The 20,797-nt window shown below is 33.3% G+C and overlaps 5 protein-coding genes across 5 annotated transcripts; 2 read left to right on the top strand and 3 right to left on the bottom strand.

Moving 5' to 3' along the window:
- The first annotated feature begins 233 nt into the window (after positions 1 to 233).
- On the top strand, positions 234 to 1,801 carry LOC101216696 (BAHD acyltransferase At5g47980). The gene is made up of 2 exons (XM_004152480.3): positions 234 to 747; positions 829 to 1,801. Exons 1-2 carry the CDS (start codon positions 337 to 339, stop codon positions 1,720 to 1,722), a joined length of 1,305 nt encoding a protein of 434 aa, XP_004152528.1. The 5' UTR covers positions 234 to 336; the 3' UTR covers positions 1,723 to 1,801.
- Positions 1,802 to 3,233: 1,432 nt separating this feature from the next.
- Positions 3,234 to 5,581, bottom strand: LOC101213710 (cytochrome P450 87A3-like). Its single transcript, NM_001302707.1, has 9 exons — positions 5,382 to 5,581; positions 4,938 to 5,265; positions 4,689 to 4,841; positions 4,344 to 4,592; positions 4,063 to 4,152; positions 3,843 to 3,921; positions 3,656 to 3,762; positions 3,425 to 3,552; positions 3,234 to 3,324 (listed from the first exon to the last, which is right to left on the bottom strand). The coding sequence occupies exons 1-9, from the start codon at positions 5,579 to 5,581 to the stop codon at positions 3,234 to 3,236; spliced, it is 1,425 nt and encodes a 474-aa protein (NP_001289636.1).
- Positions 5,582 to 9,354: 3,773 nt separating this feature from the next.
- Positions 9,355 to 10,608, bottom strand: LOC101213476 (zerumbone synthase). Its single transcript, XM_004152388.3, has 3 exons — positions 10,416 to 10,608; positions 9,946 to 10,323; positions 9,355 to 9,836 (listed from the first exon to the last, which is right to left on the bottom strand). Exons 1-3 carry the CDS (start codon positions 10,451 to 10,453, stop codon positions 9,413 to 9,415), a joined length of 840 nt encoding a protein of 279 aa, XP_004152436.1. The 5' UTR covers positions 10,454 to 10,608; the 3' UTR covers positions 9,355 to 9,412.
- A 167-nt stretch (positions 10,609 to 10,775) lies between these two features.
- Positions 10,776 to 13,731, top strand: LOC101213233 (protein DETOXIFICATION 35). Its single transcript, XM_004152387.3, has 7 exons — positions 10,776 to 11,262; positions 11,645 to 12,270; positions 12,375 to 12,431; positions 12,709 to 12,947; positions 13,069 to 13,187; positions 13,279 to 13,365; positions 13,454 to 13,731. The coding sequence occupies exons 1-7, from the start codon at positions 11,005 to 11,007 to the stop codon at positions 13,526 to 13,528; spliced, it is 1,461 nt and encodes a 486-aa protein (XP_004152435.1). The 5' UTR covers positions 10,776 to 11,004; the 3' UTR covers positions 13,529 to 13,731.
- A 653-nt stretch (positions 13,732 to 14,384) lies between these two features.
- Positions 14,385 to 17,901, bottom strand: LOC101212994 (alcohol dehydrogenase-like 6). Its single transcript, XM_004152386.3, has 10 exons — positions 17,625 to 17,901; positions 17,408 to 17,544; positions 17,060 to 17,097; positions 16,123 to 16,445; positions 15,604 to 15,686; positions 15,456 to 15,531; positions 15,316 to 15,377; positions 15,124 to 15,219; positions 14,882 to 15,043; positions 14,385 to 14,679 (listed from the first exon to the last, which is right to left on the bottom strand). Exons 1-10 carry the CDS (start codon positions 17,668 to 17,670, stop codon positions 14,563 to 14,565), a joined length of 1,140 nt encoding a protein of 379 aa, XP_004152434.1. The 5' UTR covers positions 17,671 to 17,901; the 3' UTR covers positions 14,385 to 14,562.
- Between the last annotated feature and the right edge of the window lie 2,896 nt (positions 17,902 to 20,797).

Raw genomic sequence — 20,797 nt, 5'->3', positions numbered from 1 at the left:
GTACTGATATTATCAACATTGAAATTAGACAAATGATTAGTTAAAATAGTTATCCTCTGTCTCAAAGACAATATTAATGAAGGAAAACAAAGTTAATTAATTGATTGGTAAAGTATATTTTTAGTCTAAGAATCCAATGATCATTGGAAGTAAAATGGAAAGTTCACGTGATTCACGTCAAACGGGATCTCATTTGGCCAACCATCATATACATATTCATATATCCATTATTTAAAACATAAAACCATACATCAATTCATCATCGTCGTCGTCCACTCTTTTTAGTTCTGTCCATTCAGTTTTCAATTCAAAGACAGAGCTTCAAAAATCCCAACAATGGAACTTCAAATTCTGACCAAAGAAATCATCAAACCTTCTTCTCCAACCCCTTCTCATCTTCATCGTTTCAATATCTCTCTCCTCGACCAGCTCTCCACCGCCGGTTACGTCCCTGTCATTCTCTTTTTCCCCAATTCCAACGGAGCGCCGTCTTTCCACGAAAGATCCCACCGTCTAAAGAAGTCACTGGCGGAGACTTTGACTCGATTTTACCCACTCGCCGGCCGTCCCAGACAGAATAGCTATATCGATTGTAACGACGACGGCGCTGAGTATGTCGAAGCTCGAGCCAACTGTGTTCTCTCCGATTTTCTTAAGGAACCCACGCCAGACCTCCTCGCTCAGTTTCTTCCAATTAAAACCGAAGCCCCCGAGGCCGCCGACGGCGGACGCATGCTCTTAGTTCAGGTAATATGACTTTTCGTTAACAACCAGAATTTATTTAATAATAATATGGTTGATTTAATTAATAATTTATGTATTTATAAGGTGACGTTATTCGAATGCGGAGGAATGGCAATGGGCATAAGCTTCTCTCACAAACTAGTCGATGCATCCTCCATTAGCGTCATCTTAAAATGCTGGTCCGCAGCGGCGCTAGGCTCCGACCCGGTGGAGCCAGAGTTTCTTCAAGCATCTTTGGTACCACCGCCGGAGGGAATTCCAATCGCCGTCCCACCAACAGACTTAGGCGGCAAAGTCAAATGCAGTAGCCGAAGGTTAGTTTTCAACGGCCAAGAAATCACCGTTCTAAAATCCAAAGCCGCGACTGACATCACACCAAACCCAACCCGCGTGGAGGTCGTAACGGCTCTCATTTGGAAATGTGCAATGAAAGCAGCAACTCAAGAAACGAAGCCTTTTTCCCCAAATCTCTCCGTCATGTCCCAGACCGTTAATTTACGCAAAAGACTAACCCCACCATCGCCGGATTATTCGATCGGTAACCTCGTCGGCAACTTCGTCACTGACCCAATTCCGGCGTCGGAGAAAGACTTGAAGGGGCTCGTGGAGTTATTGAGAGATGGGGTTAAAGAATTTAATAAAAATGGGATTAGAAGATACGAAGGGAAAGATTGTTTTGCGAAGATACTTGAAGGGCTCCAACAGGGTGGGGGTTTGTTTATGAGAGATGACGTGGCCTTTTATATTTGTAGTAGTTGGACCCGGTTCGGTTTGTACGAGATGGATTTCGGGTGGGGAAAACCGGGTTGGGTGAGCATTGGGAGTATTATGTTTTTGAATTTTGTGGTTCTTATGGACACTAAAGATGGGGAAGGAATTGAAGCTTGGGTCACTTTGAAAGAAGATGAAATGGCTTCTTTTCAAAATGATGATGAGTTGCTTTCTTTTGCTTCTGTAAACCCTAGAGTCCTAATTTAGTGTAAACCGTCGTGATAACGTTCAGTACATTTCTTGTTTTAATAATAAAATTTAGTTCGAGTTGTGTGTTGTTTTCAAACTGAGTGTTAAAGTTAAGATTGAAAGTGATTATAATAATGTTATCTTAAAAGCGTTTGTTGTAAGCTTAGATGAAGCCAACCTAAAAAATGAGGGGAAATTTTGATATGAGTGACTTATATGTGGCGGAAAGAACTTAATTTTGAATAAATTAAGCTTAGTTGAAAAGAGAAGAATCTCGCCTACGATACGACGATTATGAAGCTACAAAGAAGCCCAATGAAAAAGAGATTGAATAGTTTACGTATAGCTAGCGCTAACTCGACTATTGAAAAATCGATCATAACCTATTGTTTGTAAGCTAGATATATCATTAAATTTTGTATTCTATATGTTTCAATTCATCCTTTTTGAATAATGTGTAACACCATAATTTATATTTATTTACGATTCATTACGTAATAATCGGTTAAAGTTTATTTCATAATTCATCATTATTTATTTCTCAATTTCTTAATATTCTCATGTATGATTTGTGTGCATCAAATAAAAAATATATAGCACTTATATATTTAAACTATTTAATAAACATATCCGGTAATCTCAATTATTACCTATGTTCTTAATTTTTCATATAGAAGTGTACTTAATTAATTAATTTGCTATGCAGAAAGCAACACATTAATTTAGAAAACTCGAAACCGTATGATCAATTATTTATAATTACAAGGTTAAGGTCTCATAATATATATTTTATGTATTTATAGACTCATATTCCCCCTGTGATAGCAAGGATATATTTCCCTATTTTGGTTGATAAAGAGTACTACAAACCACATTTTTATTTAACTTGGAGTTTGAGTTTTTGAAGCATAAACAGATAGTATTAACTTAGAATTTAAAGAGGGTTAAAACAGTGATGAATCAAATAGAGAAAATTTACAAATGAACAATATAATAATATAATATTTTTTGCGTTTGTAAGATGTTTAATTTGTTTCAAATTATTTCTAACTTTAAATTTAAGTGCGTTAAATATCGTTAGTTAAAATTTATTTTTATATCATCTAGTTTGAGAATATCATATAAAACGACACAAGTGTTGTACAAAAACTTGGAAGAAATGGTCTTATAATTGAGAGATTAGATAAATAAATCTAAGAAAAATAAACACATTTTTTTAATAATCAAATAGCACCCTAAATAGATCATATGACACTCACTCAAATTTGAAACCTTATTATTATTATTTAAAAAGAATACTTATACTCGAATATATTTTTAAAAGGTTAAATTTGAAAGGCCATTAATGAAACCATGCTATTAATGGAACTTGATTTTACATAAGATTGCCTTTAATACAAGAAGAAGAACTTGGTCTTATTGAACCATATGATCATAATATGATAGCTAGCTAGTACAAGTAGTTCATCATTTCATAAAGTTTAGATAAATAACATTTCTTTTTTAGTAAAGCAACAAATTCCATTCAATCATTCCTTGGGAGTGAAGTTCACATATAACCCATCTTCAAACCTCAATATATGAGCCCTTGCAATCTTTCCTCCCTTTAGTTTTCTCCATCTATCAGAATTAAAAAAGAAAGATTATTGTATAATTAAACTCTCTTAATTAGTATACTATATGTTAAAAATAATTAGTAGATTTGATTTATAAAGTGTACCTGTATTTGGTGAAAAGGATATGAAGGAAAGTGCACAAATAGACTTTAGAGTATTCAGCACCAGCACAATGCCTTAAGCCTCCCCCAAATGGCATGAAGTTCTTTTGAATAGTAATTGAGTCCAACTCCTATAATATGTACTCATAATCACCATTATTAAAACTTAATTATCCAATTAATTAATTAACACAATTTAGTTAAGAGCTTTTTTTCTTCTATGCTATAATATACCTTCCAACGCCATGGATTGAAGGTATCGGGATCCTTGTACACTTCTGGATCTCTATGACGAGAAGCGGTCACAAGCATTACTGTCCATCCTTCTGGAATTGTGTATCCTATAACATCAATTAAATGATCTAAGTTAATAACTTCACGATTAATTTATACGACAAAGTATATAAACTTTTGATTTTACCTTTTATTTGAATTTCCTTGGTTGTCTTCCTCAACAAAGCAGGTGTTACACTTCCCAACCTAAGTGTTTCACAGATGACCTAAAATCCAAAATAGACCAAAGGAAAACAATGTGATCATCACATTATGTTAAATAAAAAAGGAATATGGACAAGAAGTAAATTGAAATATATAATAATGTGTGTTCTTAGAGATTTAGAAATATAATATTATAGAATTACATTGAGTGTGAAATTCATGGATTTGTATTCTTCCCAAGTGATTGGTCCATCTGGATCTGCCCTTGCCTTTCTAATAGCCTCATGCTCAGCCTAATCAACACAAAAATATATAATTAAAATCGTTTATTGAATACGACTTTTACGACGTTGTCCGTTCGTAATCGATAGATGTAAAATTTAATGAAAACATTAGATTTTATTTTCTCATCGTACATCCATCGCATTGTTTCAGTTGTCTCATTAAATAATAATTTTCTTTTTGTATGTTTTTCGAGTCTTACCTCCAATTCTTTCACTACGTCGGGGTGATCGGCGAGGAAGTTGAGAATCAAAGTAAGAGTGGTAGAGATGGACTCAAAGCTAGCAAAGCTGATGGAAAACAACAACTGGATAATGAATTCCTCTGAAATGAATTGTTGAGATTCTTTATCTTTAATGGCTTGCCCCAAGAAATCTTCATCAATTTTAACCCCTTTAGCCAATCTTTCCTCTAAAATGTCTTTTAGCTTCTTTTGGATTTGCTTCATGTCCTAATGTCAATAGAAAATAAATTATATATTTATAATAATGATATACATGTATATGCATATATCTCTTTTTTAGTTGTTTAAAAATTGATTATTTACCTTTATGCATTTATGATAGGTAGTGCCAGGCAAATTTAGAGGCAAGGTGAGAAAACCTCCGAGAAGTCCTGTGAACTTCTTAGTGAGACCTTCTGTCAGTAATTTACTAGAATCTTCACTAAACATCTTAACAATCGAAGTTCTGAAAACCATCTGAAAAATCACATAAAAGAATAATTGTTAAGTTGTTTAAACAATTAAAATCATATAGATTTAAATGATATGTTTAATTATCAAACGTATCCCTACCGCAGCGGCTGATTCCTTGACTTCAACGCTGGTTTGAGTTGACCAATAATGAAGGGTTTCTCGAGCGGATTCTTCGATACGAGGAAGGAAACGCTCACGAAGGGACTCAGCACCAAAGTGGTTCAAAGTAATGCTTCTAATGTATTTGTGGATGAGGCCAAGGGCTTTGAGCCATTCAGTGTCAAGGCCAAAGAATTTAGAGAGTGTATCCAAATACCACATTTCTACGGCCCTTCCTTCTTGGAGCATTATGTAATGGTTAAACTCTGCATCCGTTGAAACCACCACCGGCCTTCCCGCCAAACAAGTCTTGAAGATCGGTCCATATCTAAAAATTTATTTATGTAGAATTTAAATCCAAAAAAACTTCGTCCACAGTTTTCTCTAGTGAAAATAATATATATGCATGTTTATAATACTTTTTATATAACAATAAAAGAATACCTTTTAACTTTGCGTTGAATGAAAGGATGAACATCAAGGGAGTCACTAGGGCGACTAAGTTGAATGGTTTCTCCGATGAGGGGCAGCCCCATGGTGCCCGGCGGCAAAACTCCGTTGAATTTAGAATCCTTCCATTTGTTAACCCAATGAATATAGTAGGCAATTGCCAACGTCGCCAAACCGAGCAAGATCGTCCACATTGTGATCTTTATCTTACTTTCCGATCAAAAGACGAGCTCGGAATGACGAGGCTAAATTATTGAAAGGAATGGATAGAAGAAGAAGAAGTTATGGGAGTGGCTTTTATAGATGATGTTGAATAGTATAAGTGAGAGGGTTGTGTGAGTTAAAATATATACAAAATAAGATTTTCTAGAATTTAAATTTGTAAAATATTAAACTGTTTAGAGACTTCATTACATTGTTTTAGAAATATTTAATTAGATGAAATTAAAGAAAAATAATATAAAACTCTATAGATTGATTATAAAATAAATGAATCGGTTTTTAAATTAATTAATGAGCAAAATTGGAAAAAGAAACATGATTCACGATGTTAGAACTTAGAAGGATGAGTTGTGGTTTTGTCTATTCTTTTTTCATTTTGAAATATATTAATATTTTACTATAACCAATGGGTGGATTGAATGCACCTCAATTAATGAAATTATTAATATTCATGTACAATAGTGAATAACACAAATGCATTTTTGATAGAATTTTGAATTTATTTATTTATTTATTATTATAAGGTTGATTGATAATACATTGATGTTATTCTCGTACCGAGAATAAAAGTTAACGTTGGTTTAGGAAAACAATCTAGATTATGTTTTATGTTTTTAGATTTGTTGAAATAAAAAATTATAAAGTAACAGATTAATCTTTCATAGACATTTCAAAACTACTTTCAAAGTAGAAACTCGCGATAGAGTTTTAAATAGAGACTGTGTTCTAAAATTATACAAGTATCAACTCGAGACTAAAAGCTTGGACCTTGATGCATTTTAAACCATCACCACACACACTATATATATATATAAAAAGTCATAATTAATTTTGATATGAAAATTTAAAGAATTTTTAGTCCGAAAATTGGTTTGAAATAGGTTAGAAAGAAAGGTAGTGTGTGTATATATTAATTATTCTAATACAAATTAACATAAGGGGGAGAGTCAAATTAAAGACAAATAGTATATAATTTGCGTCTCTTGATATAACACATTATAACGTGATTCACGTGCTGCCCAATGCAACATCAAATGGGTTCTTCTCCATCACCCATCTTTTTCATATATATATATATTCATTCATGCATGGATCCCCACAAAATAATAATTCCTCTCATAAAAGAATAATTTAAGAAACTTAAAAAATAGGTCAATTCAATTAATTCAACAAATGATACAACTTTTCATCTTTTATTAATTGTTATTGCGGTAAACTTAGGTTAAGAGAGTATAACTACAATTACTACACTTACTAGTTAATATCATATTTTTATCCGATGATTTTTTCATTTTTCATAAAAGATATGCCATTTATGAAAGGACTTGAAGATAATAATGCTTTCGATTTCCTAATTTAAATTTACGTTTGATTCCTAACTTTTAAAATGTATATTTTAATATCTCGACTCTATGATTATTTTAGTGAATAATACATTTTTTTCGTTAAATTTTGAGTCTAATTTTTCATTTTATTTTTAATTTCCGACGTGTTATTAAATTTTGAGTTTGGTATCTATTTAGTGTACATGTTTACGAGTGTTTATAAACACAAAATACCTTTTTACTTTCTCATGTTAATCCAATCGATATACAAGTGTTAACAACGTCGAATTTTTATATACATATAAAATATTTTTTTCTTCATATCCCACTGTTACTGGTAGACTTTTGTAAACAAAATCCAACACTATGAAGTAATATTTGATCATTTTTTTATACTATTGATCTAAAAGTTTAATTCTTACTTCATTTTGTTGGAGATATCTCATGTTAGCAAACAATTGTAATGATAAAAGACTTTTATTCCATAAACATGTAATATATATACACACCTATATACATTGAATATGTGTGCACATGCACTTTAAATATAATTGTCACACTTTAGGTTAAAATTTTTGTCATCGAATATACTAATAACGTGTATATACTTTCTTTTAGGTGATACTTTACCTTACACCTAGGTTATAAGCATCTAGCAAAGTTGCAAGTATTTCAAGACAGAAAAAAAAAAAGCTCTAGACAAAATTTACTAAAGGTTTCGTACAAACATATTTCATGAGAACGATTTGGAGTCAAAATAAAGACAACAAAACAATATGATAAACATATCTAGTGTGTGTTTCATACAACTCCAAAAATTGAACATGAATAAATAAAGTGTTCAACAACAAATTTTTTCCATTATTAGTCTCGCACAATTGACTTCCCAATTTATGCAATAGAGATTCGTTTCACCATGTTATCAAAAGTTTTAAACACGGGTGACCATATTTCACTACTAAAATATGATTATACGAGTCATCCTAATTAAATTATAATCAAAGAGGCCTTTAATTCGTAGGGGACAAAAAAGTTAAAACAAAAGTTCTAGCAAACCATTATCTCACAACTATATATAACTAAAGTTCTAGCAAACCATTATCTTCTCGCACCTTGAAAAGTATGTTTAGGATAAAAAATTTACAAGAAAAAAAAATCATCCACTTTGTTTGGTACAACAATTGTTAGATGAGAGATCGAACCTCTTATCTCTTCATGGTTAGAATATTTATTGTAAATATATAATAGCGTAGGTAAGTTATTTATGTTATGTAAAACCCCAATGAGTCTCTTAAGTTAATAGTAAGTCTTTAATTTATGTCTTTGTAATGTTAATTGAGAAACCGCGTTTCTCTACATTTTTTTCCTCTAATAAAAAGCCGTATCAATTATCATTATGCTAAACTCATCATTTGACTATATATATTATTTGTTTGGATGGAATTTGAGTACAACAAATAGTACTCATATTTTGTATTGATATAACACATAATAACGTGTTTCACGTGCTGCCCAATGCAATATGAGATATGGATATCCCCACTGTCATTTTTAATAACAATAGTAATTCATGTTGATATCAACCCACAATCATTTCTCAAATAACAATTTTAAAAAATCTGTAAAAATAAATTAGTTGGAGATAGACAGAAGAATACTTATGAAATAAAAATCAGTTACATTTTGACATTATACCCACTTTTGTTTATTGTTTTTTATTACTTACATTACTATTCTAGAAAAATAAAAAAGTAAATTTTGTTACACGACGAATTATAAAACAATTTAGTGAGATGTACAAAAATAAGTGATGTCAAGAACACACGTATAATAAAGTAAATTTAAAACTATTCAACGTACTATAGTAGGGTTGTTTGTGTCCCTACCAATAATGAATATTGGTATATAAGACAAACTGCTCATTCATTCTTTTTCTTCTCTCAATTTTCATATAAGTTGGAAACCGATACAAATTAAATGATTAATTCTTCTATACACACAAAGAAACTATAGTCTATAACATAAATGAATTATTAGTCCTTCCACGTGAATCATGATATTTGGAAGAATAAAATCACTTTCACCAATTTACAGATTTATCATAAAATAATTTTGCCAAAGTGTTTAATTTTCAACAAGAAAATCTTTTTAATTGCTGTTTTTATATGTACAAATAATTTACTTTATTGTTAGAACTCACTAATATATTTTATTTAATATTTTATATATTTTCAATCCATTTTTAAAAGGGTCTGTAATTGTAATTGTACATTGTTGTAATTAACTTTTAAATTATTCCCTATGATTTTCATGACATATAATCGCATAGTTTAGATAAGTAATATTGGTTTGTTGTCCATTAGTAATATTTTGTTATATATTTGTAAATTTAATATATAAGAGATGAAGGAATCAATACATCAAAGAAACAAAAGGTATGATAGATTAAATGTTTGAAGAGATTACATAAAGCTAAATTCATTGTGCATAAATTTTGGCATTCAATTCAAAGCTAGGATTAGTAAGACTAAAGCCACCATCAACCACCAAATTCAATCCACTCACATATTTGGACTCATCACTTCCTAAATATAGAGCTGCTTTGGCTACATCTTCAGCCTCCATTACTGCCCCTTGCAAGTTCCCTGATAACGAAATGAAGGCCTCCATTGCCTTCTTCTCCTCCACGTTCCTCGATGGCACCAGCATCGGCGTCACCGTCGCGTACGGTGATATAGCGTTCACTCTAATTCCCTGTGACCCCAATTCCACTGCTAGCGTCTTCATCAGTCCTATGATTGCGTGCTTCGACGCTGCATATGCCGGTGCGTTACCACTACATATCACCGATGCCATGCTTGACGTAAAAAGAATGCACCCTGTCTTCGCTGGAGCCATCACTCTATTGAAAGAATATGAATAAATTATAACATTTTCAGTGACCCATTAACTTATATTTCTTGAATCCATTGACGAAGTTGTAAAATTCATGAATAAAAAATAAAAGTCACCTGGCGGCATGTTTAGCTCCCATGAAACTACCGAACACGTTGACATCAAAGACTTTCCTGAAGTCATTCATGTCTGCAGTTAACGTCGTGGAGCCTACATCACCGCGAATGCCAGCATTGTTGAACATGATGTCGAGCTTTCCATACTTTTCGACAGCGTAGTCAACTGCATTCGAGATATCAGATTCATCGGTGACATCACAATGAAAATAGGAAACGTTAAAGCCAGTGTCGTCAAGCTCTTTGCAGAGAACAGCGCCAAGGTCATCCTGGACATCGGCAACCACCACTTTGGCTCCATTCTCCACGAAAAGCCTCACCGTCGACTCGCCGATTCCACTTGCTCCGCCGGTTATCAAAGCCACTTTTCCGGCCAATCTGCAACACAAAATCAGAGATGAAGGAAATGATGAGTTAACTTTTGATTAATTTCGATGTTAAGTATTAAGATTAGAGAATTATATGTGTACCTTTTGGAGATGGATGAAGAAACTCCATTGGAACTCATTTATTTTTATGGATCAAACTGGACAATGAAACAAATGAAGAAGACCGAAGTTCTGTTTTCGTGGGTTTAGTGAGACAACTGTGTGTGTGCTTCTTTTGGCCTCTTTTTATAGATTAGGCTACTGCAGAGTAATAATCAGAAAAAAGTGAAAACGTAATTGGATTATTTGTCTAAGACGTTAAGTTAAATAATGTATGTATGTTATATATACATACAAAATTATTGAAGATTTAAAAACCCACCTTCACCTTTTTCAGGATAAGTTATATATTCCGTCGTGAAGCACGTGGTTGAGGTAATTACAGATTCTACCACTTTTAATTGGACACTGCTCTGAACCAATACTCAAAACTTTCCACTTTATGCATCGTTTTCCGTTTAACCCAAAAGAATGATCTTTCTGTAATATGCATTATATATATACCGAAGAGTCTTGACCCTTATTTTGAATAAATCCGACGGTGACAACGGCGATCACCGAATAACGTGATTACAACATATCTGTACTGTTTAAAAGCTTGATTGTTGCCTAGTCCTCTGTTTCGCCGGAGATGGAGGCGACGGCGCCATTTCTCGGCGTCAACGATGGAGACTATCCTCCGGTGAAGACATTTCGGGAGTTGAAGGATGTGGTATGGAGTGAAACGGTGAAGACTTGGGCGATCTCCGGTCCGGTGATATTTCAGATCGTTTGTCAGTACGGAACGAACTCTGTTACGAATATTTTTGTGGGTCAACTTGGAGAAATAGAGCTCTCTGGAGTTTCCATTGCCATCTCTGTTATTGCAACTTTTGCTTTTGGCTTCATGGTCTGTATATTCTGTCTTTTCCTTCTTCTTTGTTTGATTATTTCTCTCTTTTTTGTGTGTAACCAAAGCCTAATCTTTTGTTTGAATGAAATCTTATCTCTCGAGGAAAATGTATACAAGTTAGTTGTTGACTGTCTAACTAAACAGTTGAAACAACAACTATAATAGAAATAGTAAAACGGTCCCCGAGTGTGTCTCGACTCCTGAGTTGGGTCTGTCATTCCACCCCGAGTTTGTATTACATCACTTTTTTAGTTTAATGGGTGATTAGAACTTCATTTTCTTATTGAGTTTTTTATTGTTTTATTGGATAATCGAAGTTTTTATGTAAGATGGGTGATTATTTCTATCTCTAATGTGGGTGTCTAAAAATTGTTGACAGTTTGGCATGGGAAGTGCAACAGAAACGCTGTGTGGGCAAGCATTTGGGGCTGGACAAATCGACATGCTGGGAGTTTATATGCAGAGATCATGGATTATAATGTTCTTATGTGCCTTAATAATCACACCAGTTTATGTTTTTACCACTCCCATTTTGAAGCTTTTGGGGCAACAAGATGATGTGGCTGAACTGGCTGGGAGTTTCTCATTGCTCATACTCCCACAACTGTTCTCCTTTGTTGTGGCTTTTCCAACCCAAAAGTTTCTTCAAGCACAAAGCAAAGTGTGGACATTGGCTTGGATTGGCTTTGGGGCCCTTTTGGCTCATGTTTTGATGCTATGGCTCTTCATTTTTCAGTTTGGTTGGGGAACTACTGGGGCTGCTTTGGCCTTGAACATCTCTGGTTGGGGGATTTCCATTTCTCAATGCATTTATGTGATTGGTTGGTGTAGAGATGCTTGGCATGGTTTCTCTTGGTTGGCTTTCAAAGATTTGTGGGGATTTGTTAAGCTCTCATTTTCCTCTGCTATTATGTTTTGTTTGGAGATTTGGTACATGAGTACTATCATTATTCTTGCTGGTCATCTTCCAAATGCTGTCATTTCTGTTGATTCTCTTTCCATTTGGTATGTTATTGGGAGTTCTTTATCAATGGATGTTTGTTTCTTATGTTCTTGCTTTTCTATGGATCTGAACTTTTCTTTGGCTTATTTCTTTCTGGTTTTCTCAGCATGAACTTGGATGGATGGGAAAATATCATTTTCATTGGAATCAATGTAGCCATGAGGTAATGAAACTTTACATCTTCTGATCTTTTAGTACTATTTAAAATCTTATAGGGCCGTTTGATGTTTTAAAATTTGCACATTTATCCAGTAACCCTGTCTTTATCAAAAAACTTCATCCAACAATCCTACACCTCAAACACAAACTTACTATCTCTATCATATTAACTTCAGTTAGTGGGTCGAACGACCCTTAGATCCTCTTCTTTTCATCTCAAAATCAATAGGATCCACTTAGGCCCAGGGTAACGAATGCGTGTTTTCTGTTATTTGTTTCAGTGTTAGGGTCTCCAATGAACTCGGAAAGGCACGGCCTCGAGCTGCAGAGTACTCTGTCTATGTGACGGTCGTACAGTCTCTTCTGCTTGGTCTCCTTTTCATGGTCGCAATATTCTTTGCGAAGGATCATTTTGCTGTCATCTTCACAAGCAGTGTAACTGTGCAGAAATATGTTTCCAAATTAGCCTATCTTCTTGGCATAACCATGGTTCTCAACAGTGTCCAACCAGTCGTATCAGGTGAAGAACTAAAGTTCCATTCCCCCCATCCCCTTCTGTCTCTCTCTCTATATATATATTTATATATGTTGGTGAAGATATAATTTTGAATGACCAAATCCTGCGGTATTCTTGTGTTCAGGTGTGGCCATTGGAGCTGGATGGCAGACATTGGTGGCTTATATAAACTTAGGCTGCTATTACCTTTTTGGTCTCCCTCTTGGGATTATCTTAGGTTATGTAGCAAACTTTGGAGTGAAGGTATGTCAAAAAGCACCAAATCAAGATAGTATTTTCTAGATATAACTAACACACTGTCAGTTACTCACTCAAATCGATTGGTTACATGTAGGGGCTTTGGGGTGGAATGATAGCCGGGATTGCAATGCAGACGATTATGTTGCTGATTGTTCTGTACAAAACCAACTGGAAGAAAGAAGTGAGTGAAAGTAAAATGATTTTTCATTTTTAGTTGTTGTAGGGAAAGCAATGTTAATGGGGGGATTGTTGAATGATTATTATTGCAGGTAGAGGAAACTTCAGGAAGGCTGCAGAAATGGTCTGGACAAGGCAACAATAAGAGAGAAGAGACTAAAAGCTAAAAGAGATGCCATTAGGAGGAAAACTAGAAATAATTGCAACATTTTTCTTGCTTTATTTTATGTGTTTTTGGCTGCTCATTTCATTTTGAGGAAGAGGAATGCTTGAAGAAACTCGCTAGCTAATACGTGATTTTAACACAAATATTACAAACGAGATGAGTTGAATTGAGTTAATAAGTATTTAGAGTATCTTATTGTTTTTATATTTCATCCACTAATTTTCTTTTAGGTAAATGAAAATAATATATGAATAAAGAAATAAGAAATACAAATAAAAGATGGAAATTAACAAAATTTAAAATTGGATAGGAAGCTTTTTTATGAACTGATACAACTTATACAAGTTTATCGATGATATATGAAACCAATAGAAATCTATCATATCCACAAAACCAATAGAATCATATACACAAAATTAATAGAAGTCTATCGTTGGGTGCCAAACGGAGGCTTTTCATTGGTGGCATTTTTTTTTACGGAGAGGGTAGTTTGGATGAGAAGATAATCAGAACCATTGGTCAGTGTTTTTGATTTAATTGGAATAGCATAGGCAAGTTAAAATCATTACTATTGGGAGTGCCTATGATTAATCAAACAAATTGGTAGATCTTCATCCAACCATCGTGGAGGACGTGATTGAGTTTAATTACAATTCTTTATAACATCCACTTTCATCCAAGAACGTTTCGTTTTAATAATCAAAAGATGATAAATGAAGAATCTTGCGAGTTGCGTTTAATAGCAAATCAAATCTGACAGTGGCAATGGGCAATTGTTGACTCAACTGTTTATTACGTTTGTTGTTTACGTGTGTTACGTAATCATAACGAAATGTTAGGTTTACTGCAAAAATCTGTAATCAACATGCAACCAACAGCAAAATGGACTGCCAAAATAATAATGATAAAGCTTTCAATTATCTCAATCTAACCAATGGTACAGATATCACAACTCACACCAATTATATTCCCACATAGAGAACCAAGAATTTGAGCTCACCAAAAGCATCCAAGATGGATTTAATTAATTCAAAATCATGCTGGTAAGTGAATAACACAACGTAAACACTTCCCTTCCTTCATGAGAGTGAAAGCTTGGTTGATATCTTCAAAGGATATGTTGTGTGTGATGTACTCGTCAATTTGAATTTCCTGCAAAAGGATTTTGTCAATGCTATGCATCGAATATAACAGAGAATGCGATACAATTACATGGAATCTAATGGCTCCAAGAAAGATTTGGACATTCAAACACATGCTTTTGATTTAAGAGGATTGATGTTTGGTGTGCAAACAAAATCCCACATTGATTAGGAAGGAAAATTAAGGAAATAAAGATTAAAGCTATTTTTACCTTCTTGGTATACATGTCTACTAATGAGGGGAGATCAGATTTTGGTTTCCATCCGCCAAAAAGGGATCCTCTTAGTGTTCTTCCACTAAGAAGTATTCCATAGTGGGCCGTTAATTCTGGATTCACTTTTGGGACACCTAGTGTAACAGTCAGACCCCAACCCTATGACAAAATGGTGAAAGAAATTAAACAATTTCATGTAAGAAACTTACCAAATGAACAGGGAGTAAAAGAAGACTTACTTGACAACATGACTGCAAAGCAGTAGTAATCATTCCTGTGTCACCTATACACTCAAATGCATAATCAGCTCCTCCATCAGTAATTCGATTAATGACCTAAGAGAAATAAACGAAAATTAGATGAAATTCACAAAAAAAAACCCATTTCAATCTCTTATTATTGAGATTTTAGGTTGTAGAAACAAGAAGTACCTGTTGAATAGATTCACTGCATTCCTTCGGATTAACAAAATGAGTAATTCCAAAAGTTTTAGCTGCAAGAATAGAATTATTTCCTTAGTCAATACGTGTTTTAACAAATTTTCATAGTTTCGAGAGAAAATATGAAGTACCTATTTCACTCTTTTCAGGATTAATATCAACACCAATTATTTTCGACGCACCCCTAACTTTGGCACCTTGTGCAACCTGTTGGTAAGACAAAACTTAAGAGACGTGTTTGAAGTTACTACAGAGGTATTCACAAAACATAAAGCTTACAGATAGGCCTACAGTCCCCAGACCATATATCACCACAGTTGAACCTTCAGATATATCAGCAACATTCCAAGCGGCACCCAAACCTGAAGAAAGAACATCTTATAAGTAACAGCCCTTAGAACTGTTGTTTAACAGAACATTGCTATAATTCAATAATTAAAAAGGAAAAACAAAACCTGCTCCAATTCAAGCCTGAATTAGTTGAAATCTACAGAAGTGAGTTTAAACAAAGGAGAGAATGGAAAGACCAAATATAGTGTGATACACAGCGTCATATTTCGACTCCAAATTCAAAGGCTCTAGAATTATGCTGAAGTAGCCAATGATAAATACTACTCCTATATAACTGATCACGCTAAACAATCGATAAAAGATTGTAACTCCTTTAAACTTTCTTACACCTTTTTTTTTTGGTATTCTGTTCTAGATAAATACATAGTAACAAGTGACAGGATGTGATATGTGTCATTGAAACGCTCTACCCCATTGAAGAAATCAAATGGAAAAAATCAAGTATACCTGCGGCCACCCCGCAGCTTAAAAGACATATTTTCTCAAGAGGTACAGCCAAGCTGACTTTGACAGCACACCCTGAGTGCACCACGGTGTATTCACTGAAACTTGAAACCGCACAATAATGATAAATTGGTTTGCCTTTGATAGAGAAGCGGGTCTTCTGATCACTATGCATTACACCTTTCCTCTCTAGTCCCAAAACTTGGCACATGTTGCTTTTACCTGATGTGCAATGTCTACATGTCTTGCATTCTCCAGTGAATAGTGTAAGCACATGGTCACCTTCACTGAATTCAGTCACTCCAGGGCCAACACTCTCAACAACACTGAAAAAAAAAAAAATTGAAAATCACTACTATCCAAAGACAATAAATTTAACAGCTGCTTTATCCTGAAGGTTCTAAGGAAGTAAAGAATTTAAAATGTAATGAATTTGTGTTCCAAGAAGCACCGCTCTTTTTTTGTGTTTTGCTCTTTTTGGGCTTTTGCAAAGCTGAGCTTTTTTTTTTCCAGACCTTTCGTGGGATTGCATCCAAAGATTTTTTGAAAGTAATCTTGGCGGAAGTGGCATAATCGAAGGCCTCTTTTTGGTGTTTCTCTTCCATGCTTTTCCATGGGTTTCCTTATCAAGAATTTTGCTCTTGTAGGTTACCACTTCTAGGTTTTCTTTCATTTTTCCCCATCTTAGAAGTTTCTATCTTTAAGCATTATTTTTAAATTGAAAAATGGTATCTTTTGCAAAAGAAGAAGAAGAAAAATCCCATTAATCATCTTCTTCTTCTTCTTCAGGTTTTTCATTATAGAAGGAATGTCTTTCTAAGACAATGTGACAACTAAAATTTCAATATTTTTTCAAACTATTTGAAACCATAAACAGCCAGTAAGAAGAAGGATTCAACCACAAAATTAGGAAATAAAAAATTCAGTTAGAAGAAGTTACCCTGATGCTTCATGGCCAAATATGCGAGGAAAAATAGCCTACACAAAAACAACAAGCATTCACATTAGAACTTTCAACTCTTCATCTTCACCATGAAATATCAAATTCAAATGAGACTTTAGTTCACTTTCGTTATAATGCGGTTTCACTAATATTCACTTTGGTACAATGTCTCCATTCATTATACAAACAATGTTACTATAAATTTCATATACACATTGAACAAAACAAAACCAATCACAGGACAATCACATTCCTCTACTAATTAACATGGGTCAACAACAGTCCATTCAGAGAAATTACAAAAATCAAAAACCCATTTCAGCTTAGAATAGAAGAAGCAAGAACCTGAGTTTCCCAAGCAGAGAGATCGCTGCGACACAAAGAAGTAGAAACAACTTTAACTCTGATTTCCATAGGTTGAGGAGGACTGACTTCCACCTCTTCAATCACCAATGGTTGTCCAGGTCCCCAAGCGACCGCGGCTTCAATCGAACAAGGAAAAATAGAGTAAGAGGCCGGGAGGAAGGTAGAATAGAAGAAAAAAAAATTGGAGAAATGTTACCTTTGCAAGTAAGAACCGCCGGGAAAGAAGAAGACGAGGAGGACATGTTGGTGAGATCGAAGAGGAAAGGGAAAGAGTAATTGAGATGGAAATCTTGTAGCTGGAATATGAAGAATTTTGTATTGAATCAGCCTTGAAGAGGCGAAGAATCTGCAGATTTCAAACATTGGAACTGGTGGCTTTGGGATTTTGGTGGTAGGTGAGGTTGTGAGGTTGGTGGATATGGAAATAACAATAAAGTTCTTTCTTTGATGATCTTCAGTCAGAATCTATTGTTAAACCTTTTCATATTAGTTTGTTAGCCAATGAGCTCATTTTTAACTCCATGGTTTGACACCAAGAACTTGGATGTTGTCCAAATTTTGCACTTAAATTATTGCCTTGAGGGATCAATATATTGTACAAATTCAAAATCATGAAGATTACAATCTCTTCCTATTTCATCAATATTAGGTGATAGAAGAAAAGAGGACACTAAACATGAAGATTACAAATTAAGTTTTGGTGTAAAAAATTGGAAGTTTGCGGTAAGAATTGATAAATCAAGGCGAAATCCTAAGCTGGGCCGAGAAGAGTAGTGATGAGGTCCAACTGTTCAGGCCCAGTACAAGCCCACTAATTTTTTTCGTTTCAAAAAATAAATAAAATCCAGAGATACTTTTAGACCAAAAGAAATGTAAATTTCTTACAAATATGTTGTAATAATTGATTTATTTATTCCTCAAAATTCATTAACAATTTAAAATACTCTACATAAAATATTATATAAAGCACATTAGTCCAATACAATACTTTTATGGTATATTTTATTTAAAAAGAATTAAGTAATAATTTAACCATTGGAGGAAGCTTCTGGTAAATTTAAGTATACTAATAATAATAAAAAAAAGAAATATCAGAAGTGATCAGAAAATTAATTACACCAATTTTATATTATATCACAACAACAGTTTTATAGATTGGAGGCCTTATTTTGTAGTCATATAATATTGATATTTTTATATTCTATACAAGAAAAAAAAAAAGAAAAAAAGTTGAAATGAAGTGAATCCCAATGGGGAAAAGAAAAGAGAAAAGGAAAAGCAATTTGGTAGAGAGTTGTTGCGGCTGGATCTTGTCGGCTGTGTGGCCTTGGTACTTGCTACTATCCATACCCTTTTTCACTATCTTTTTTTATCAACTAGTCAATATATTCGTCCCACCTTTTAAATCCTTTTAATCAATAACTCAATTTAACTTAACTAATACTAATACGTAGTATGTGTCGACCAGGAAGAAGTTGAGAAAATTTCAAAAAATTAACAGTTAGATTTAATATTTACATTATGATGGTCTATCAGTAATAGATTTCTATCACGGATGATTTTATTATATTTGTAGGTTTTTTAAAATGTTGTTATGTATTTAATTATTATTTCTAAATTTGTTGTTAATTATAATTATCCTTTTAAATATCTCTTTGGGATTCGAAAACAAAAAGGAAATTTCAGAATGGTAACTCTTTTTTCTCCCCTTAAAAGATAGCCTTGATCTTGTCGTTAAAATATTTTTATCATTAGGGTTTTTTCAAAATTCTCTTTAAACGATGTTTTGAGTGAACGTTTCCACTAGTAGTATGTAGTCAACACTTCACTCTTTCATGGTATGAAATTGTCTCATCGTGAAGTTTATGTGTATGAGTACTCTTCCTCACAAATTATGAAAATTGCCACCACGAAGGCACATCATTCTTCCAGGATTATATGCAAATCTTCTCCACGACTCAACTCCTATACCAAACGTTACTGACGTAATTTTAAAAAGGAAATCTAAGTTAGCTAAACCTTCGTTTAAAACTTTATACAAATTCCAACGTTTTGCTCTCCTTCCACCCACTTAAACTAAAAGTCTAAAACTAATAATAACCATAATCAAACCAATTCAAAATTCAAAAGGAATAAAAACCAAATTATCGAACCGATTTAACACCAACGTCAATACTCTTTGTTATAAAAAGAAAAAAAAACATAATGATTTTGAGAGCCAAAAGCATGCTTAAAATCACTATAAATCTCAAATACACGATTACACAAAAATCGAAGTTCAAACGACATCAAACATAATAATCACAACCATATTCTCTCTTTTCTTCCTATCACGCTTTGCTCTCAATTCATAGTATCAATACCCAACATCCCCCCTTTTTATCTTTGCAAACTCCCCCTTATCTTTTCTCTTCTCTCCTTATATTTCAACATTGAATCTCTCAACTTTTTCTCAAACCACTTTTCAACAACCAATCATCATAATATTTGACAAATAACATATCTTATTATCATTATTTATTGAAAAAATACACACTCTCTCACTCTTATAATATATCAATTCACAAATCTAGCTGCTTACTTCTTCTTCTTGTCCTATCCTTTTATTACCTACAAACCCTTTCCTTTAAGGAACCTACAACGACACGCACATGCACATGCACACACACTTGCATGGTATGGGGTTATTTCTTAAAAGAGTTAGAAATGTACGTAAAGTTAAAACAAAAAGTATGCATATTCCTTTCTTATACAATAGGACCACATTAAATCTCTTTTAACCTTATATATATATTACATATATAGTATAGAATGAACGTGGTTGTTGTGAGTCATCGATCATATGATATTTAGTGTTATTGATGTAGTTAAAAAAATGATTCTTGTTGTTATAAAATGTTTTTAAATGGAACTAAATATCTAGCTATCGAATCTTATTATGATTGTTTGTTTCTATAGCTAGAATGAAAGCTACGTGTATGTAGTAGGCCCCTAACTTTATATCAATCTATGATGACTTAGTTGTAATTCATTTTTTAGTGGTTTTTGGAAATGCCTATACAACTATTAAGAAAGAAACATTGTAATTTCTTTAAATTGAAATAATTAGTCGATGGTCATTTGTAGCCATGGTTACATCATCATAAGGGAAATTAGCTTAATGCAAACAAATTTTTGTTAAGATATTGATCTTATTCAACTATTAACATATTGATATCAAAACATGTACGTTTGATTCTTCTACGATTTAACAATCTTTATAAGTAACATATTCAACAATGGTGAACTACGCTTCAAACCTTAAATGATATAGTAAAATTTCTATACTAAATCGAATGGATAAAATTAAACCATTGTCTATGATGGTAT

This window comes from Cucumis sativus, chromosome 1 (assembly GCF_000004075.3).
Source record: "Cucumis sativus cultivar 9930 chromosome 1, Cucumber_9930_V3, whole genome shotgun sequence".
Taxonomy (NCBI): Eukaryota; Viridiplantae; Streptophyta; class Magnoliopsida; order Cucurbitales; family Cucurbitaceae; genus Cucumis; species Cucumis sativus.
The sequence above is the reverse complement of the archived record's forward strand: the minus strand, read 5'-3'. Positions and strand labels throughout refer to the sequence as shown.